The sequence below is a fragment of the Sturnira hondurensis genome, unplaced genomic scaffold, assembly GCF_014824575.4.
Source record: "Sturnira hondurensis isolate 20B ecotype Veracruz unplaced genomic scaffold, ASM1482457v3 Scaffold0006505, whole genome shotgun sequence".
NCBI lineage: Eukaryota > Metazoa > Chordata > Mammalia > Chiroptera > Phyllostomidae > Sturnira > Sturnira hondurensis.
Window position 1 is genome coordinate 1,643,157 of NW_028079136.1, and position 20,304 is coordinate 1,663,460.

At 40.6% G+C, this 20,304-nt stretch overlaps 1 protein-coding gene across 17 annotated transcripts in view; it reads left to right on the plus strand.

Annotated features, from left to right (window-relative positions):
- SOX6 (SRY-box transcription factor 6) overlaps nucleotides 1-20,304 on the plus strand; it is a 600,742-nt gene that overhangs the window by 538,875 nt on the left and 41,563 nt on the right. For all 17 annotated transcript variants that reach the window (XM_037049998.1, XM_037049997.1, XM_037050000.1 and 14 more), the window contains one exon: nucleotides 16,070-16,178. In XM_037049998.1, coding sequence (XP_036905893.1) covers nucleotides 16,070-16,178 — 109 coding nt within the window. The remainder of the gene's footprint in view (nucleotides 1-16,069; nucleotides 16,179-20,304) is intronic.

A 20,304-nucleotide genomic window follows, 5' to 3' on the forward strand; every position in this document is an offset into this window, starting at 1 on the left:
GTGTGTGGTTGCCTCTCGCATGTCTCCTACTGGGGACTTGGCCTGCAACCCAGGCATGTGCCCTGACTCGGAACCAAATCAGTGACCATTCAGTTTGCAGGCCTGCACTCAGTCCACTGAGCCACACCAGCCAGCACAGGACTTTACAATTTTTAAGATGCTAGTAGTCACCCAGGCTGAGTATGGGCCCTTTTTAAAAAATATATTTTATTTATTTATTTTCAGAGAGAGGGGAAGGGAAGGAGAGAGGGAGAGAAACATCAATGTGTCGTTGCCTCTCATATGTCCCCCACTGGGAACTGGCCTGCAACCCAGGCATGTGCCCTGACTGGGAATCAAACCACGATTCTTTGCTTCACAGGCCCGCACTCAATTCACTGAGCTACACCAGCCAGGGCTGGGCCCTTTTATTGAGTGTGGAGCAAGGTAACCCAGTCAGTGATTTCCTTGAGGAAGCGAAGTTTTGTGCCCTGTGCTTCCTGCCTCCTGTTTTGTTGGGATTGGGTGCGCTCAAAATTGCCTTAGGCTGATAGTGTAAATAAGTACCATGTCATCATGTTTTCCTTTTTTGGTAAATAAAGCAATTTTTGTTTATCATCTTTGTGGGTGGTGGTGGGAAGGAGAGGATGCAGAAAGGAAGTGAGGCCTATTTGAAGTAAATCAGGTCTGTCGTACCAAACATCTCTGGAGTTTATAGGAAGCATTTGTTTTTTTTTTCTCAAAGAATTAGCTAAATGAAGATAGATTTACTGATTAGCACAATGCAGCAAGATCAAGGTGCTTTTTCAGTTAATGAATTTCACCTGGTTTTGTAAAATAGGTTTTCCAGAATCATTTCTATAAACATATAATTTTAAAAGGTAACTTAATGAGATAAAAATTATCTATAGGTGATATTTGAGAGAATATTTCATGCTGATTTATCTTCAAGTGAAACTATGCTAAGGAATAAGGCTTGCAGTGAAATCAGTTTATACAGAAGGAAAGGTACGTGCTTGTTTAGAACAATAGAGACAATGGATTTTAAAACAACTTAAACTACAAAGGGTTTGTGCTGTAAATCTATTAGTGGGTCCTAAACGGAAAAATAGAATTTCAGACCAAACAGTACCTGAGTAGACTGTATTTATGTTAAAACTTGTATGTTCCTTTTGTCTGAGCCATCTAATAATCCAGCCCTTCATATCACATTAGCAGAAGGGGGACACAACCCACAGTCTGTTATATAAATTAGAAATTTGAATTTTCTAGTCCTGATGTAGGCAAGAAGGCTGGCCAGCTCTGTTAGCAATGTTTTTTTCTGTTCTTTTGGTCACTTCATAAATGAAAAGCTAACATTTTAATCATAAATTTAGATATGTTTTATTAAGTCAGTGAAAAGAAGATTTAGTCTTTCTTTAGGTTGTACTCTCCTTTCTTTCAAATATATGCAGTAGTGAAATAAGAACTATAATCTTAAAACTTTGTACTTTGGATACCGTTATACTCATGATCTTTTCTTGTCATTAATTATTCTGGAAGAATCATTAAAATTATACACAGATTTAAAAACTAATAAAGTTAATATTTCCATGGCAAATTATTGGTTCTGCCTTTTCTTTGAGGCTGTGCAAACCCATTGTAGTTAACTCTCATTTGACAATCTTCAGGACTGAGTGAACGGCCTCTCTGCCTTGTATGCTGCTCAGATGAATTTTCCAGGTTTGTCCTGGTCCAGGCAGGGGTTGGGGAGTGGCAAAGAGAGCAGCTGCCGGCATCAGGGACAAGCATATGCTCGTTTGTTGGTGGTTAGGAAGAGAATCATTGGAGGTGTCGCTTCTGTTTCCTTTAGAGATTTTTAACTGCAGACTAAGCACCATCCCTCACCCTCTTCAGAAAAGATTATTTAGTTACATTGAAACCCTACTGTTAGACCAGGGGAATGAGTTTCCACATTTTAAAGCCTATTTTAAAATTAAAATAGTAAACTATTTAATTCCCAAACTTGAATTTAAGACTTACTTCTAATTTATAACTAAATTGTTACTGCAACAAAAAGCTGAAGATCAATTTCTCTCTTTGAGAAATAAAGTTGGTTCGGGCTTTACCTATAAAACACTGCATTTCAATGACTAATTTCTGAGGGTGAAGATGATAAACCTTTTGTTTTTCTAATAGAATAATAACAAATAAAAAGCTCTCCCCAAAGTATACATGTGCTTTCAGTGGAAATATTTCAGTTACGGTCAGCTGCACGAGCAGGTGATTTTTTTTTCTCTTTCGGTTTGTGGACACAGTGGAGGGAACACAAGCGCTAGCACCCGTTGCCCCCGTTTGCCGGCCCTCCGATGACGAACGGCTGATATGTGGCTGTTTCTGCAGACCTCATTTACATGGCACGCATTACGTGCTCTATCTGGGATACTAGCTTCTCGGGGCTGGCAGTGTCGTCTAACACACGCAGCGATCAGCACATTTTTTGAGGCTGCAATAATCAGAGGAATGCAGCGGTAATGTGGGAACAAGAGGAAATAACATGGCACAGTGATGTACCCGTCATTGTCCTGTGTCATCCCTCCTAACCAGTTTGGATTCCGTCGGAGCCTAACAACGAGGATCAGAATTAATAGAGTAGAACATGAAACTGGGTGCAGGAGTGATGCATCTCTTCCCGAGCTCCACATTCAGAGAGAAAGGGAGAATATCGACTACACAGGGAAGGGACTGCCCTGAGAGTTTTGTGGGTCTGTGCGTAGGCTTATGTGATCTTCAAAGATGTGTAGCCTTTTACAAATGTGTCTAGCCTCATTTAATCTCAAGTAAGCATTTAGACACAAAAAAAGTCAGAATAGGAAATTAACGAAATCTTCAAAAATATGCAAAACATAAATTTCTAATAAAATATTGTCTGCTATATTAATAGCATGCTGTTTTACAAAATTTATTCTTAGCAGATTAACCTCTTCGTGGTTTTCACACATGTACTGAAAGATAATAATCTCATAGCAGTTTTCACCCATTTGTTCCAGACTTTAGCAAGAATCCAGTAAGTGTTTTACAAAGCAGTATGCATGTTCCTGTTCTATAACAGTTTGCAGTGTTCCCAAATAACTCTTACACATGAGTTCAATAAATAATTGGAAGCCCAGATGTTTGGAACGGATATAGCAGATACACTGGAGCCGTATTTTAAATGCAGCTACTTTCCCTTTGTCCTCTCATCAACTTCACAGCATCGCACCCTGCCATTTTCGGTTCTCTTCTAATTAAACCTAGACGAGCATTTGGCGTGTGCGTGCTCCCACGCGTGCCCCTCGCCAGGGCAGCCTGTGGAGGCTCCTGTGTTATTGTTGCTGACTTGAGACATTCCAAGGGGGAATTTTACTTCTTCAAACCGAACTAGAGCATTCTTTGTCCCCTCAGTTCACCTCCTGATAAGGAAATTGCCCATATTGAGACATGATTTTACCACTTCACATAGCAAATAAATCGACTTTCTGTGTAAGCTGTCTTCTTAGCCTGAGCCGCACTCATTTCTGTGTCCCTCCGCAGTGCCACCGAAGCGGGCTCCTGTTCACTTTTTGACAAATACATTTAAAAACATGTTGGGGATCAGTAAAAACCAAGAATATTCTTGAATTTGTTTTTTAAAAAGACCTTTCTGATTTTCCGGAACTTAAGAAACATGTGGAAAATTCTAATTTTATTTAAAACAGCTTTAGGTTATTAAAATTTTTGTTGAGATGTATTGAATAGATCTCTCTGAGCGGTTTTTCGTTGTACAGCTAAAAAGTATTCTCTCTAACCCGTATGTCTTGTTTCTACCTTTTAAAAATAATTACACTAATTCTTGAAAAATGCTGTGACATTATCAAAGTTGTTGTTTTATTTTTTTTAAGAGATTGAAGAGTATTATGGCTACATTTGGGAATTTTTAATTTGTATCTTATTTAGTCTGGTGTGCAATGTGACACCAGTTAATTGTACGTTATTTTGTGGTAACTACATGTTAACTCTGTTGGAAGTAATGGTAATTATACTGTAATTGATATCAGTTCTCCCACATCTTTGGAAAACCATGCAATTAACACATATCACCACAGTTGGACACTATCTTTTGTTCTTTGTGATGTTGCCATGTTGGAGTACTGTTTTCAACAGGGTCCTAAATGTTTTCTTCTTTTTTAAAACTCATTTTCAAAATTTCAATTGTAAAATGTTTTTGAAAATTTTCATGAAGGGTAACAGTTTCTAACTTTTAATTTTACTTGATATTGTAGAAAAGTTTTTCCAGAAATTATTAGACATAGTCTTGGGTTATTTTTATTTATTTTATTTGGAAATATCACTTGTGACTTTCCTTGATCCTGTTAATATTGTACTTCCTGTTCCTAGAGGAGGATAAGAGTAGAATATGCAAAATCTTGACATCGAGAAATTAATTAGTTTAGTTTAGTTTTGTGTTTTCTTTTTTGTGTGAAGAGAGGCCCTGGTCTTACCAGCAATGTTTGGATCTATGTTACTTCAGTTTCAGGCAAAGAAGGATGCAGTGTGTGCCGGCGCCACCTTCATGAGCACCAAAATTAGGGACATAAAAGCATATTTACGCCACATTAGATTTGAATGTTGCCTCTGATTTTGCCTGCCTCTTTCCTTCGCCTTCCCCTGCTTTGTGCCCCTTCTCTCTGTCACTTTTGCCTGCGGGGGGAATGGGACTTAAGGAGTAGAAAACAAGGGCTTTGTGGCTCAGTGTGGCCATGGTTTGGCAGGCTTGTCTGACAAATGGGTTATCTGTGAGCAACTTCCTTGAAAATATGAATAATTGCTCAAAAATATTGTGACTCATCTGTGTGGCAGTGTGGGTTTCAGGAGCAAAAACGGTGAAGATCATAGAATCATCAGATTTTTAAAGCTGGAAGAAACTGAAGAGAAAAGTTTGTTCAGCTCCCACGTCTTACAGGTGAAGCTGTCAGGGGCTCCAGCACTTGTAAAGGGCACGTGTGGTGCCCAGCGGTCTGGCGGAAGGAGCAGGGGGCTGGGCCTGCGGGGGCTGGGAGATGCGTCCCGGGTCTGTCGCTGGTTGGCTGTGGGACCTTGGGAGTGTCCTGGCCCCTGCGTTCTCCCAGTGCAGAGGCCTTTATGTGCCTTTCTGGCACCCAAACTTTTTCATGTCCCTTATATTTTCTTTTTAAGATGTTACGGTTTTTTTGTGGCACACATATTTCTTAAAATTATAGCAAAATCTCTTAGGAGATATATATATATTTGAGATAAATATCCTTTTATTTTTTAAGATATATGCGCATCTCAAACATTTTTTCCATTTTTTTCTGTGTGTTTATATTTCTGAAGAAAAAAACAATCTTCAAATTTATCAGTTTAACAGCTAAATTAGAAAGAGAAGGTATAGATTTGAAGGAAATACTCAGCCTTGGTTTATGTAGCTTTGATGTCTTTAACTTGAATAAATGACACCTGTGTTTCCATAAACAATATTTGAAAAGTACACATTGTGAATTAAATAGCTACCTGAAATCAAGTACCTACATTTTGAGCAAATTGAGTTCCCAAGATAATTTTTGGATGAAGACATCTGCTTAGCTGGTCATTAATTTTATTGTGATGCTTGTTCATATGATAAATGTTAGAATAATACAATCTTGCTGGTGGCTTAAGTGGAGATAAAATTTTCAGTTTTTAAATCACACGTTCAGTTTTAATAGGAGTTTGTATAATTTTACAATGGAATTTTTGTGAACTCGTTATTGAAACCAATAGTTACTCAGGATATTCAAGAATGAATGTGCATCATGCCTCTGTGCACAAATGAGAAGCTGGAAACCACATATAAGCAGAAGCTGGGCTGCCACACAACTGGATTTGCTTAAATCTGAACACTTTATAACTCTACTTGGGAGCTGCAAACTTATAAATAACTTTGCAATTGGTTAAAACCATATTAAAACCATATGAGGGAGACAGAAAGCATTTGGTTAAAGGGGTTCAGTAACCACTATAATCCTGATGAAACTAATTTAACTCAGTGGCTCCCAAGACTAAAAGGGTCTCAGATCTTCAGAGTTAATGACACTTTATCATTGATCATCTGATGATCAGTGGCAGGAGCCCAAGTGTATGATATGGGGTCCTTGCCAGGGGCCCTTGCCAGGGGCGTGGAGAGAGAACTTGCTCAGTTTGGTGCACTCTTCAAATCCTGAGGGACACGTGTAATACATCATTTGAGAATGTTTTCGTAAGCTCCATAAAACATATCCACAAGAGCTCTACCGATATTAGTTCATTTCAGCAGGCGTGTGCTACATGCTTTTCTGCACTTACAGGGCACAGACCTCGCTGGAGGCAGAGAGGGTCAGGAGACACTTTCCCCGTCCCAAGGAGCTTACTCTTCCGTCGCACGTATCCTCTCCCCAACAGGTGATCTGAACAGCTTACGCCCGTCTTTACCCATCCCACATGTCTTGCCTAATGCAGGAATCTTCTGGAATTTAAAAAAACTTTTTTTTTTGTCAAGCCCTTACAAGTCTTCCATTTAAGGGAGAAGTTCTCTTTTGAAGATCCTAGATAGATAGAATAATTGATAGGTGATAGATAGACAGACAGACAGAGTTGTCAGTAGTTAGAACCACTACTGGATCCTGATGCAAAGCTTCCAGAGGATTGTTTCTGAAGCTAGTAGGACCACATAGCTGACATTTGTTACCTTATTACTTGATGTTTCTTTGGCCACCGACAACAGCCTTTTAAGACATAAGTGGCAGAAGTTGCTATTTATTAGTTTGCTGGGGCCACCATAGCAGAATACCACAGACTGGGAGGCTTAAAAAACAGAAATCTTTTTCTCAGAATTCAAGAGACTATAAATCCAAGGTCAAGGTGCCGGTGCCAGCAGGATTGGTTTCACTTGAGGCCTCTTCCTTTGCAGATGACCGCCCTCTTGCAGATGGGTGTCCTCACATGGTCTTTCCTCTTTGAGCACACATCTCTCACGTCTCTCTGCATGTCCTAAACTCCTCCTCTTATCAGCATACCTGTCAGATAGCCACCTAAAGGCTTCATTTTAGTTTAATCACATCTTTGAAGGTCCCTCTCCAAACACAGTCACAGTCTGAAGTACGAGCCAGGGGTTAGGGTTTCAACATAAGAATTTTAGGAGGACATAGTTCAGCCCATAGCAGCCAGCTTTGCTTAGCTTGCCTATTCCTAAACTGTAAATTATTTTCTTTGAGATTACAGTATCTTAACCAAATGCTTTATGTCTCTGTTCATGTGGTTTCATCTACATTATCCTTCTCAGAGATGTTCTTCTTTCTTTAGAGAAATTAAACTTGAAATTAATATGATTTTGGTTGAGTTTATTCTACTGTCCTTTCACAAAATATTGGCATTGTTAGTTAACTCAAAGATTGGTTTGCTAATGATGGATTGCTAAGCAGTGTCGGGGTGTGTAAGAAGAATACCGGAGGTGGTGGTGGTAGTGGAGACTTTGGGGAAGATTCTTGCCGGAGCCCTTTGAATGATGGTTACCAACCAGACTCTCTGTATGTCGGCACTAGGGTAACCCTGACCAGGAGATCGCTATGCTGTTCTGATAACTCACACAGCTTCCTTTGCATTTATCTACCTTTTAATCATCTCAATATCATTGTGTCTTTTTTAAAAAGTTCCCAAAATTAATTTAAGTGTAATATTAAAAAGGAAGATAGAGGGTGATAACTTCATCATAAATATTAGGATTTAGCAACCGAAGTACCTAGTATTTACAAGCATCGTGAGAGGCACTTTTCTAGGTGTAATTAGACCTAGAAGGGACTGAGGGCAGGCATTGTAAGAGGGAATAGTATATGCAAATGCACAAGGGCATAAACTGTCATCACTGATTGGGTAAAATGAAACTCCGAGAAGTCCCACTTACTGGGACAGAGAATATAAACCGAAATGAGCAGAACGTAAAGCTGCTGAGGAGGACAGGAGTCAGACCATGGAAGGCTGTGCACGCTATTGAGAGAAGTCTCATTCTCCTCCTGCCAATGATGGGGGGCATTTGAGAGCTTATAACTAGAGAATAACAAGATCCAGATACTACATGGTTACTGATGTTGAGATTTAAATTTAGTTCTTTTTTAAACCTTTTAAAATTATTTCTGCTGTTATAGTTGTCCCAGTTTTCCCCCTTTTGCCTCCCTGCACCCAGTCCACCCCCCACTTCCATAGTCAATCCCCACACTGTTGTCCATATCCGTGGGTCCTTCATGTATGTCCTTTGGCTAAAAGTTAGTTCTGACACACTTAGCAGCCAAGTGAAAAAAAGAGAGCATCTTCAGGGTGTATAGTCCCACTGTCGATACAGGAGAAGGGATATTGGCTTTTAGATCAGGGCACTGTCTTCATTAGTATTCATCTTTGAAACATTCAGCAAACACTGTGTAATATCTTTAACCAAAGTGGATATTTTATGAGTTGCTTCAATTTTCCAAAGCACTCACACATCCAATCTCTTATCTAATCATCACAGCCCCACAGCACGAGCGTTTTCTTTTCCACTTTACAGACAAGGAAACAGGCTCACAGAAATCACATGGTAATTAAGCTCGAGTTATGATTCTGAATTCACCTCAGCACAAACACCTATCTAAATTTTGGTTAAGTGACCATGAAAATATTAAAAACTTTTTTAGCCGTGCCTTCTTTTTCTCTTGTAAAATTGACAGAAGTAGCAGTATCTTCCTCGAAGTATTGGTGACAGGGCCTTCCGCACAGCCATGAGGTGTAAGTGATGCTCTTCCCCACGCCCCCTCCCTGCATGCGTGCTGTGGGGTTGGAAAACTTAGGCCTTAACTGATTCATGAGCCCTAGCACAATTTTTTGTGTAATTAAAGGCTAGAGAAATTAATAGTTTTAGCTGACACAATATTATTTAACAAAGAGGTTCAATAGTGAACCTCATTTCACCCAGGCAGAGTCTTTATTATCGTGATTACTGATTCTGCGACCATCAAAACATCACGGTGAAAGTAAACCCCAGTACCGCCAAATAAGTTTCTTCCAAGAAAAGAAATCACCTTTTAAAAAGCATATGTGGTTACCTTCCAATAGAAAGCCTGCATTTTGATCCTCCCTTACATTACTAAGTATATACTAAAGCGTGTAAAATAAAGGCCGATAAAGTGATAGAGCTTGCTAAGTCAATAAAAAGGAAACAACGTGTGAGCTTAGGTAGTGCTCTTGAGAATCATGCCATGGCAAGAGCTGCCCAGAGTGTGGACTTAGAGAAAGTTTTTCAGAGTAAGATACAGGCTCTCTCGATTTATACTTAACATTGTCCTGCTTTAAAACAAAATAAATCAAGAACACTTTTTAAAACTGTGTACTGCTTTTTAAGCCAAGCATTTGTGGTGGGCAGTGTCCTCTTTTTTTGCCAGTGTTTTGCAAAGGCTTTGCAAAGATGCAAGTGTTAAGCTGCAGAAATTCCAAGTTGGACTCAAAACCTTTTTTTTCATATTAAGTTCTTTTATCAAGCTGTATTCTTCTACTGTGTTTTTCTAAAATTGCTTATTTCCCTCTTTTACAAAGTAGTTATGATATTTTTTCTGGCTTTCTTCATTTTGATTATTCCTGCCCAAAGTTATATCACCAATAGAGTGTGGAGTGCTGAGTCTGAATATCTCTTCTATAGACTTGAAATGCTAGAAAGTTGGTGGTTCTTGCCCCTTTTGGATACTCACTTGCAAAAGCTATTTTTGATTTATGTGGGTAAATCAATTATGTGGCCTTGTAAAATCCTTCAAATGCATTGTTAGAAATATAGAAAAGGCATAAGACACAATCCCGGACTTGAAAAATATTTTGAGGCTGTTGAAAAAGACTTGGAAGTGCATATGAACCAAAGCTCCATTCTTTAACATAGTTTACAACTTGGGGATAATGATATAGGGAGACTAAGACTTTTTATGTGTCAAAGAGGAGGGAGCTCAAAGAGTTTATAGAGTTCATGGACCATTTGGGTGTTTTAATATGAATACAACTTGGTAAGGAAGAAGAGAGAAGAAAGTATTACACTAGCAGCCACGAGGATGAAAGAGCAAGTGTGATCTTGGTATTGTTATGGGAAGGCAAGTAACTGTCCACCCAGGACAGAGGGTGTATGCTGGAAGAGTTGTAAGAAATCGAGTTTAAAAAGACATGGAGCTTTGGCTGGGTGGCCCAGTTGGTAGGAGCATTGTCCCATATACCAAAAGGTGGCGGTCTGATTTTCAGTCAGGGCACATACCTAGGTTGTGGGTTGGTGTGCATATGGAAGGCAACCAATTCTTGTTCTTTATCTGTCTATCTATTTATCTCTCTATCTCAATCTCTATCTCTATCTCTGTCTATCTCTGTATCTCCCGCCCACCCTGTCTCTCTTCCTCTCTTTCTAAAATCAATAAAAATATTCTCGGGTGAGGACTTAGAGAGAGAGAGAGAGAGAGAGAGAGAGAGAGAGAGAGAGAGAGAAGCGGTGAGCAGTGTATGAAGGACCTTGAAAGCCAGGTAGAGGACTTTGGATGAAATGCGGTAGAAAATAGGAAGGTAAGAGACAGGGAGTGGAATCCTGTAATGGGGAGTGTGGGCAGACAGGCAGTCTCAGGAATCAGGCAGACCAGCAAGGTGGTTGCAGCAGCGATCCAGGTGTAAGGACTCATGCTGGGCCAGCTTTTGATGATGGGAGGTCAGAGAGGAGAGGGCCTAGAGCAAGAGGCTCGGTGAAAGAAGGATCTGTAAGCCTGGCTGATTGCCTGGCAGAGAGGGGCAAGGAGAGCAGTGGGACAGACAGTGCTGTGAGGGTGCTGCCTTTGCAGGGAGGTCTTCACTTTCGGTGTAGGAAGGGGTTTTCCTGGGTTGGAGAGATGCCGCAGCTCAAAGCTGGGATAAGATGGCAGGACTTCTTTTGAGTGGTGCTCAACTTAAAGCTGAAACTTTGAGGAGAGATAAGATCTCAGCTCAGACTGTCATGGTGTCCTTAGGGAATTTTTATTCATAATACAGTGTTTGCTATTTCTCTTAGAAAACTTTGCTTCAGGAATACACAAAAACATGCCTGGTAGTGCTGCAATATTAACTTTCCCTGAAAAATTCCTTATTATTACAAATCTGAAAGATTTTAAAAAGTCTTTCATATTTAAAGACTTAGTATTTTAGGATACAACAATAAAATTCTTTTTTAAAAGATTTTTATTTATCTTTAGAGCAGAAGGGAAAGAGAGTGGGAAAGAAATGTCAATGTATGGTCTATTGTGCATCCCCTGCTGGGAACTGGCCTGCAACCCAGGCATGTGCCCTGACTGGGAATCGAATCGCGGTCGTGTGGTTTGCAGTCCTGCACTCAATCCACTGAACTACACCAGCTAGGGCCAAAATTCTTATTTACTGAAAAAAAGATTGATAATGAAACCCTATGTAGGAGATAAAGATAGGTGGTTCTAAATTTGAGATTATATGAGCATAAAATTTTTTATTTATTAATAGTATCTCCTACATACTGTACAGAACTATAATATATAACATGTATGTATTTTATAAAGCATACAATATTTGTATAATATGTATATATACATTCTATAAACAGAATATTTCAGAGCCACTATAGAGCATATTAATTATGTATTTTACATGTGTAAGTAACACGAAATAATTAATTTTTACCTATTTGTACTACCATGTAGGGAATGGCCCCCTAGGAACATTTTCTGTGGCTGTTATGAATGACACCACCCTCAGACATTCTTTAGAAACAAGCTTTGAATGAAGGTTGGTAAAGTACCTCTCATTTAGAGCATTGGAATAAAACGTCATGTCGTTGTCCAGCCATAGCTACCTGTCAAGTGAAATATATTTGTTCGTTAGAGCAGCAAACAAAAAGCCTCTCTCAGCACGTATGTACCATCTTCCACTTCGGTTTGTAGAAAAGGGGACTGAGTAGAAATCCTCTGCAGGGTGGTAGAGGCCGGCTGGCCTTGGCAGTCGGGAAGGGAGGGTGCCCACCGAGTCCTCACACGGCCGTGCTGCTCCCCGGGAGGTGGCTGCAGCCAGTCATCTCCCACACGGTTGGAAAAAGGCTTGTCTCGCTGGCGAGCAAACTGTTATTTAAGTACACAATCCACTCTACTACTGAAACAGTTTTGCCAAACTTATCCAAGTATTCTAACATGCTTAAAGATGGTATAAATATCATTTATGGCTAGCAGTTTTCTTCAGACTCTACGGAATGTCTTCCCGCTGCCTGATCTAAGTGTCCCAGTTTACATTATGGCCTTTACTGCCTCTGTTTGATGGAGTGATCAGTAAAAATTTAATGACACTATAAAATAATAAAAATGTCATTAATTTACCACGGATCTCGGATGCAGTGGTTGTAAAGTTACATTAATAAACAGAATATTTTTTACAACAAAAAGCATTGTTACATGGGAACGTATAAATAACACACATAAATTTAAGAGCAATTTTACTGTTAGCACACACATTATTATGGAATAGCCAATAAGTGTATAAAACATAGTATATAAAATTTTATTAAAATATACTGTGCACATCAGAAATTCAGCTTTTATCTAAGTGCAAAGAAAAGCCATTACTGTGTGCTTACTGTTTCACTGCCGTCCTCTTCCCACATCACAATTTCACGTTCACTGCCAGTAAGAGGAAGTTGATTTTCTCCCCTAGATGGGAACAAACCTCTGTTCTTTTAGTTATCCTGCATCCATCCTCTGTCTCCCCTGATGCAAAGACGAAATGGATCAATCTTGCCATGGCAGGGAGGGTGAAGTTGCTAATTTAACGCAAAGTTAGAAATAATGCCTGAGGAGTTGCCTGGTTTGTTCAGCAACTCTGGAAGTAGGGATAATAATGCGCAGTCTATCTGTCATCAGTGAGGCTGCCCCGTCATGGACTCTGGTAATATGTGAAGATGATGGATGCCTCAGTCTTGGGGCTTGTAGCATTTAACATTCATCAGCTCTCACTAAAGGGGGCTTTATCATTTAATATCTGTATTTAATATGCAGCATCTACTCATACATCATAATTTCAACGCACTTAGCCAACAGTTCTACAGCAGAGCTGACTTTAATTTTTTTCAATAACTTTTATGTTGCCTGCATGTTGGTGACTGACAATGTGTAAGTGTCTGATCACATTGCTGCTTGTAAAATGCACATTTCACTGTCAACATGAAGACTGGGAAGTTTTCTGGGGGGGGGGCGTCGATATTAAGTTAGCATTGAGGTGTTTTGCTTATATCTCCAAAATATCTTAGCCTGGGAGCTATGTACCTTGTGAGAGCTAGTTCAAGGGTGTGGAAAAATTTGGAGTTAAGAACTTGCCACCCACAGTCTATATTTGTTCTGTACAGAGGCATACCCACTGGCACTTAATGGCTAGAAGTTGGAGCCCACTGGAACTAAAGTACCCTTGCACTTCTCTGTGTGCCCAAGTCCCCATCCTGTATTTACTGCTCGTGTTCAGCCTCACTAGTAAAATCTTTGCTTAGCCCAGCTGTGCAGAGCTAACTTGTGGACATCAGGCCCTCGTATCTTATGGTTACGCGGCTGGCGAATAAATATTCTGAGCTATTCGTTGAAGACAAGAGGAAAGTCTTCTGGGAGACGAGGTGGGAATTTATATGAAAGGGCATGGTTTTGCAGGGTCCAACTTTAATCTCAAACACAGGTGCTTAATATTATCAAGTATAAAATGCAGCCCCTGCCCAAAACAATTTTTATCGCTGATTTAGTTTTTGACTATTTAACATGTGCTTCATGGAATATTCTTCTTTGACTCCTACTCTGGCAAAATATTGATATTTTATAAGGGAAGTATCTCTGCAGAAGGATTTTTTTTCAATGAAGTCAGAAAAATGTATGACTTCAGAGACACTGTGAATGTGTTATTGAATGTTTTTGTTATGATTAAAAACAAGCCGATACTACTGAATTGTGAGTGCACTTCATTTTTTTATAAGAGAAAAGATATTATCATTATGTAAGCTTTGTTGTCTTAGGATTTTACAAACCACAGCATGTAATTTTCTTTCCTCTCCTTCCTTGTCAAAATATTGATATCCTTTCAGGAACTTTATTTATTTATTTATTTAGTATATTACGGAGAATATTTGCTGGTAAAATCAAAGAGAATGAATGACTAGAAAGGTAACTTGAAATATGCATATTGATAGGTAGCAGCAAGCGAGATCTGTTGATTTTCAGAGAAAGTTGTTTTTCCCTCATGAAAACACAGTGAAAGGTTGTTCTTCCAAGCAGGTTGCAGGCAAGTTGTCACCTGAAAACTTCTTTTGCATTTAACGGGAGGAGAGCATTCACATGCAAATATTTGAAATGTGAAACAATGTGGTGAAACAAAGGTTGAATATTTTGCTTTCCCTGGCACTGCTCATCCTCACTTTAATTCTCTTCCTTTACACCAGGACAACTAAAAGTGCTACTTCAAAAATAGAAAGTGGCTGATGGAAAGCAGCTGTCCTGCCTCCGACCGCGTGTGAAACTCCCGCGTGGCTGGTGGCCGCTTTTTGTTGCGGTCCGCCTGCGGGTCAGTTTCTTCTGCGGCACTGCTTTCACGTGGGGAGGTGCTGGGGCACCTTCCCTAAGTTGCTTTGTATTTCTATTCTGTTTTGTGTAAGTGTCGTATTTCAGAGGTGTCCCCACATTGTAACTACTCAGGATTACCCTGTTGGGGAAATTCATGATAATAATTTTGTTGCTAATCTTTCATAGAAATGGTGCTTGAATAAAGCAAGGTTTATGCTGTGTTTTCTTCCAACACAGATTTCAACGTATTCCATGATGAAGGGGAACTGGAAGACTTCCTGCACAATTTGACTGATGGGAATTAATTATAGAAATATAATGATATTCAAAAATAATCATATTAGAAAGCACAATGTAGTGAGACTATATAAATGAGACAGCCTCTATCAAGTAATTGTATGTTTGCTCCTTAAGAATATTTCCAAGTTTCTAAACATCTTACAGAAGAGAACACTCAGAGTGTTTCCATCCAATGCCGAACATGCTCAGTACAGAACTAGGTCACTGAACAATGGGCTGAACAGCAATCGGCACTCTCCTGATGCATAATGCATTCAGTATAACGTGTAGAAACCATTCCCGGAGCTGCAAGCTGCTATTTCATGTCTGTAAATTCAAGCTGACATGACATTTAATATTGTTTCGTAGTAAAGAACAACAAGGTTTCGTTCATTCACGAGCACAACACAAAGCCAAGTTTGAGTCTGGAGAGTAGAGGCAAGGAGGGGACACGCACTGCGTTTCGAGAACTCAGAGTTAGTGATGGTCAGTGAGCCCTCTGCCACCAATCCAGAGTGCTGCAGAGGGAGGAGTCACTGTGATATTGCAGGCTCCTGCTTCTAGAACAACTGGTGAACAAGTAAAACACCTCTGGGTTTCCCTCCAATGGTGGCAGGAGTATTTAACTTTCTTAACTCAGGTCTGACTAGAAGTAATACCTTCTTTTCACATCCCAGGATGTTACAGTTGAAACTCCTAGGCAAAATAATAGTCGATGTCATCATCTAGTCTGCCCACTTTGAAACATTGGTTTCTGAAATCCTCTTGCATAAAATCCTGACTTACATTTTTCCTAGGAATACCAGTGCAAATTATGATCTCTAAGTGGGAACATGCCTCTCCCATTAAATAGCAGTACATATATTTTAATGGGAACCGTTCCTTCAGGTTTTGCACTTTGGGTTCAGACTTCTCGGTTGCATCCCTTTTAGACTGCTAGAGCAAATCCAACAGAGAAGGTGCACGGTGCAGCGCGGGCAGGTTTCCTGTCACAGGTTTCCTTTCCTTCCAGGTACCGTGGTTCAGAACCTGCCTGCACTGTCAGGGCTACAGTAGGCTTCAGTGGACTCTTCCTGAGATCCTCGGAGCCCAAGATGAACAGAAATGATGTTTGTAAATCCAAGTTTTACCCAGTAAGCAAGATAGAAACTAGAAGGAAAAAGCGGCTGCTTTGGAAGCTAGAATAAGTCTCTAATTTTTCTTCCCTCTAGGAAAGAACGCGCTTTGAGAATTTGGGGCCCCAGTTAACAGGAAAGTCAAGTGAAGATGGAAAGCTAGGCCCAGGTGTCATCGATCTTACTCGGCCAGAAGACGCAGAGGGTGAGTGGCTTTTCCGTGGCTCTTTTCTGCTGCTCAGGGTGTTTCTGAAGGTGCATCTGAGTTAGATATAGTCTTCATTATGTATTCTAGTTGAGGACTTTGAGGTGCAGCTAGATCCTGCATTGCTGCACACAGCAATCCAAGTACTCCAAGGTGCCACTTTAGTCTTAAAATGAGGGGACCCTCTATGTTCCAATGAACACCAGAATTCTGTTTCACTCACTCCATTGTACTCATGTAAAAAAAAAGGACAAACATACAAAAGAGGAATGTTTCAACAACAAACCAAATGATCTGCAGTTACTATCAAACCATTTCGGGAAGTCAGTGATGGTCTGAGCAGATCTGGCATAAAATGAATAATGGCTTGGGTGAGGCCCAGCCTGGGCGTGGGTGCTGACCGTTACATCACTCAAGCCTTTTTGAAAGCCTGGATGGAAAGACTAGCTTCACTCTGTGTGATTACCCACAACTTTATCAATGCCTGTCTGCTCCTCTTCCCTTTTTGTTTGTTTGTTTTAAAGTCACAAGCAGCAAATCAGCAGAAACTGCTCCCCAGAGGTAGGGTACAATTTATGGGTCTGGTCAGCACTTCAGCAGTGATGTTGCCCGGTTGTTTACCATGTCACCACAGAGTAGGGACCGGTCTTCCTGTTGTTCCTTTGGCAGAATCCCTCCCAACAGTCAGGGAAGGTTAATTTGCTCTCCAGGATAACACAGTGCTTCACCTGTCTTGGGTCTTGGCTAAAGTCCTTTAGCTTCAGGGGAAGAATCTTTCTATTATCCCTTTTACTGGCAGTATTTCTTCCAGGACCTAATCCCTTGAAAACACATGAAGACGTTTCATAGCAGCATCTACAGCAGCATAGCATCTAGTGACGGCTGCGGGCCCCCCCAGGCAGTTCAGAAATCCCTGGCAGAGGCACTAACAGCCGGACAGTGTCAGACATTAGGAAATATTTCAGAATTTCCAGAAGGCAAATTTTTCATACCAGTAGGAGAGACTGATATTTAATAATGATCCCAGGGAGAAGTATTAACACAAATTCTGATGAGTACATGTGTATTTGTGTATGGGGGTGGGGTGGAAAGGGGAAAGGGGGAGAGGACAAGGAGGAAGGAGGGAGGGTTAAAGAGGACTCAGAACCAGAAATATACTATCTTCTATAAAAAAACGTGTACCAAGAGTGCATTGGCAATCACATTCTTTTAAAAAGAATTTGCTTGTTTATTTTAGAGAGGGGGAGAGAGGGAGAAAAACATCAATGTGTGGTTGCCTCTTGTGCACCCTCTACCAGGGATGTGGCCCACAACCCAGGCATCAAACTGGGTTTGATGCCCTAGACTGGGAATCAAACTGGTGACCCTTTGATTCACAGGCCAGCAATCAATGCACTGGGGCCACACGAGGCAGAACAGTCACATTTTTTTATAGGTCCTTAGAAGTGCAGATGTTTCTCTAGTGAAGACTGAGGTTCCTCAGCCTAGGGAACCAACATTCAGGCCTGGCCCATCTCCATTTGGTTGGAAGATTATACCATAAAGTAACTAAATCTTTGGCCATATACAATTAAATAATATTTTCCATCGCATTAAAGTATTCAGTGTGGTCATTTTTCAGTGAACTAGGAGTTACAGAGTTCTGTCTTTATTCCTGTTCTGATAGAGGTTTCTTAATCTGTTACTTAACCTTCTTCATTTGGTGTTTTATTGTATAATGGGTATAAAGATAGTAAGTTACCTTTGAGTAATACTAATAATCTAGTTGAGGATATTGAGTTCTGGCTTAGTTAAAAATTATGTCAGAGTTCTTAACCATTATGAAAGGAAAAAAATGAAAAACCTAATTATAGGAAAAACATGTTGTATAAAAATATCTTTGGAAATCCCACTGAAATACCAGATTGTCTGGATTCAAACCAACTTTCTGGTTGTTTTTTGGAAGGGAGTGGGGACAAACATTTATCAAGCACTTATGTGCCAGAGAATGCGCTAAGTTTTTTAACACACATTTTAAAATTTAATCATAGAGCTCTGTAGAGAAGACATTATTATTTCTCCATTTTATAGAGGAGAACGTCAAGGCTGAGAACAATGCAGTAACTGGCCGCAGGTCACCAGCTAACAAGTGTGGAGCTGAGAGTTGATCCCAGGCAGTCTCGCTCCCGTCCCCACGCTTGTAAATACTGTGCTATACTGCGTGCCCTGTATGTACAGAGGAATATGTGGTGCTTTCACTGTCCTGGACTAACTTCATGTGACCTTCCTCAGAATGGCCCATTTCCTCTCCCCTAAATATAGCAAGTCACGCTGTACACAGCTCTGCTCCTCTGTCGCACATGGCAGCAATGCCCGATGAGTGTAATCGTAGAAGGGCCGTCGTGGCCCAGGAGCTTAAGGAGCCTGTGCAAACCTCCCCTCAGCAGCCTGCCCAGGGTTGCCATTGAGACCTCATGTGCCTTTGGGGGACTGCAAGTTCATGAATGGAGTCAAGTTACGTGCTGTGATACCAACAGCAGCGCATGCAGTGCCTTTGTGAGGACTGCGGACTACAGGGATGGGTAGCAGCCTTCTGCTGACTTCAGGGTATTTCCTGGCATCTGTTCAAGTGTGAGCTGATTGCAAATCCTGCTGGAGTTACAGTTCCTATTAAAGTCAGGGTAGATAACAGGTACTCATAATCCTTGTTCCACTTTGCTCCTCTCCCTGAGCAGGAAGAGTAAGAAGGGACTAAAGTGAAAGAATAATTTAAAAATTTATAAACTCCTTCTATCAGTTTGTGGTCCTAAAAAGCAAGCAAGCAATCAAGCAAACAATTACTTCTGGAGTGCCTACTGTATGCCAGCCCCCAAACTAGACACTGGATAATCCAGAGGAAGCAAAACTGGTATGTTCCTGACCGCCTGGAGTTGAAACGCTAGTGATGGAAGGCAGAAGATTTAAATGGAAATGTATACAGACAGACAGACAGACACAATTATCCTTGAGAAAAGCACTGAAAAGACCCAGCGTTCTCTGTGTCCCACAGCCACCAAGCGAGGGCTGCCCAGGTGAGCCCACACAAGAGGTGAGCTCCGTGGCTGCAGCCCAGGACATTGTCCCTTCCCAGTCCATACACAATCATGTCCACGTTTCCTCTGCCCTTCAAACAGAATTTTTTTTTTTAATTTTCAGCTTTATTGAGATGGAATTTATATGCAACGTTGTATAAATTTAAGGTGTACAATGTGATGATTTTGTACACAAATGTATTGGAAATGGCTGCCCCAATAAAGTTAGTCAACACATCTATCACCTCACATAATTATCTTTTTTGTAAGAAAATTGAAGACCTACTCCCTTAACAATTTTCATATGTGTAGTACATATTGTTAACTGTGTCATCACACTGCACACTTAGATCTCCAGAGGTGATTCATCTCACAACCGGCAGCGTGGACCCTTCAAACAACATCTGTCCACTTTCCCCACCTCCCACCCCCCACCCCTGGCAGCTGCCATTCTACTCTGCGAGTTTGGCCTTTTTTTGATTCCACACAAAAGTGAGATCATACAGTATTTCTCTTTTCCTGTCTGACTTATTTGAGTTGATGTAATGCCTTCAAGCACGTTGTTGCAAATGACAGGATTTCCTTTTTTGATGAGTGAATCCCATTCTACTGTATCTATATCGTATTTTTGTTACCCATTCATCTGTCAGTGTACACTTACGTTCTTTCCATGTCTTGACTATTGTGAATAATGCAGAACAGCATTCTTAAGGGCCTAGGTCCTCCCTCCACTTTTACCCCATTTTCCTGTGGGGCTTCTGAGGTGACTAGGAGACACCACCCCGTTCCAGCCGGGCTTTCCTGGAAAATGCCTGCCGGTCACAAAAACACCCGTATCACTTAGTAAGCAACTTGTAGACCTGCTCCGTAGCTCTGAGCGTGGAAGCAGCAAGGGAAAGGTCACCAAAACAGGCAGCTGTGCATGTGTATTAACCACTCATCAAAATCAAATGACAAAACGATAAGCCAGGAAAACAGAAATTAAAAATATAAAAGGCAAATGCCTTCAAAATTTTATTTTTAAAGTCCAGCTGTTATTTGGCTTGAATATGACAAGACAGCATTTCTCGTTCACC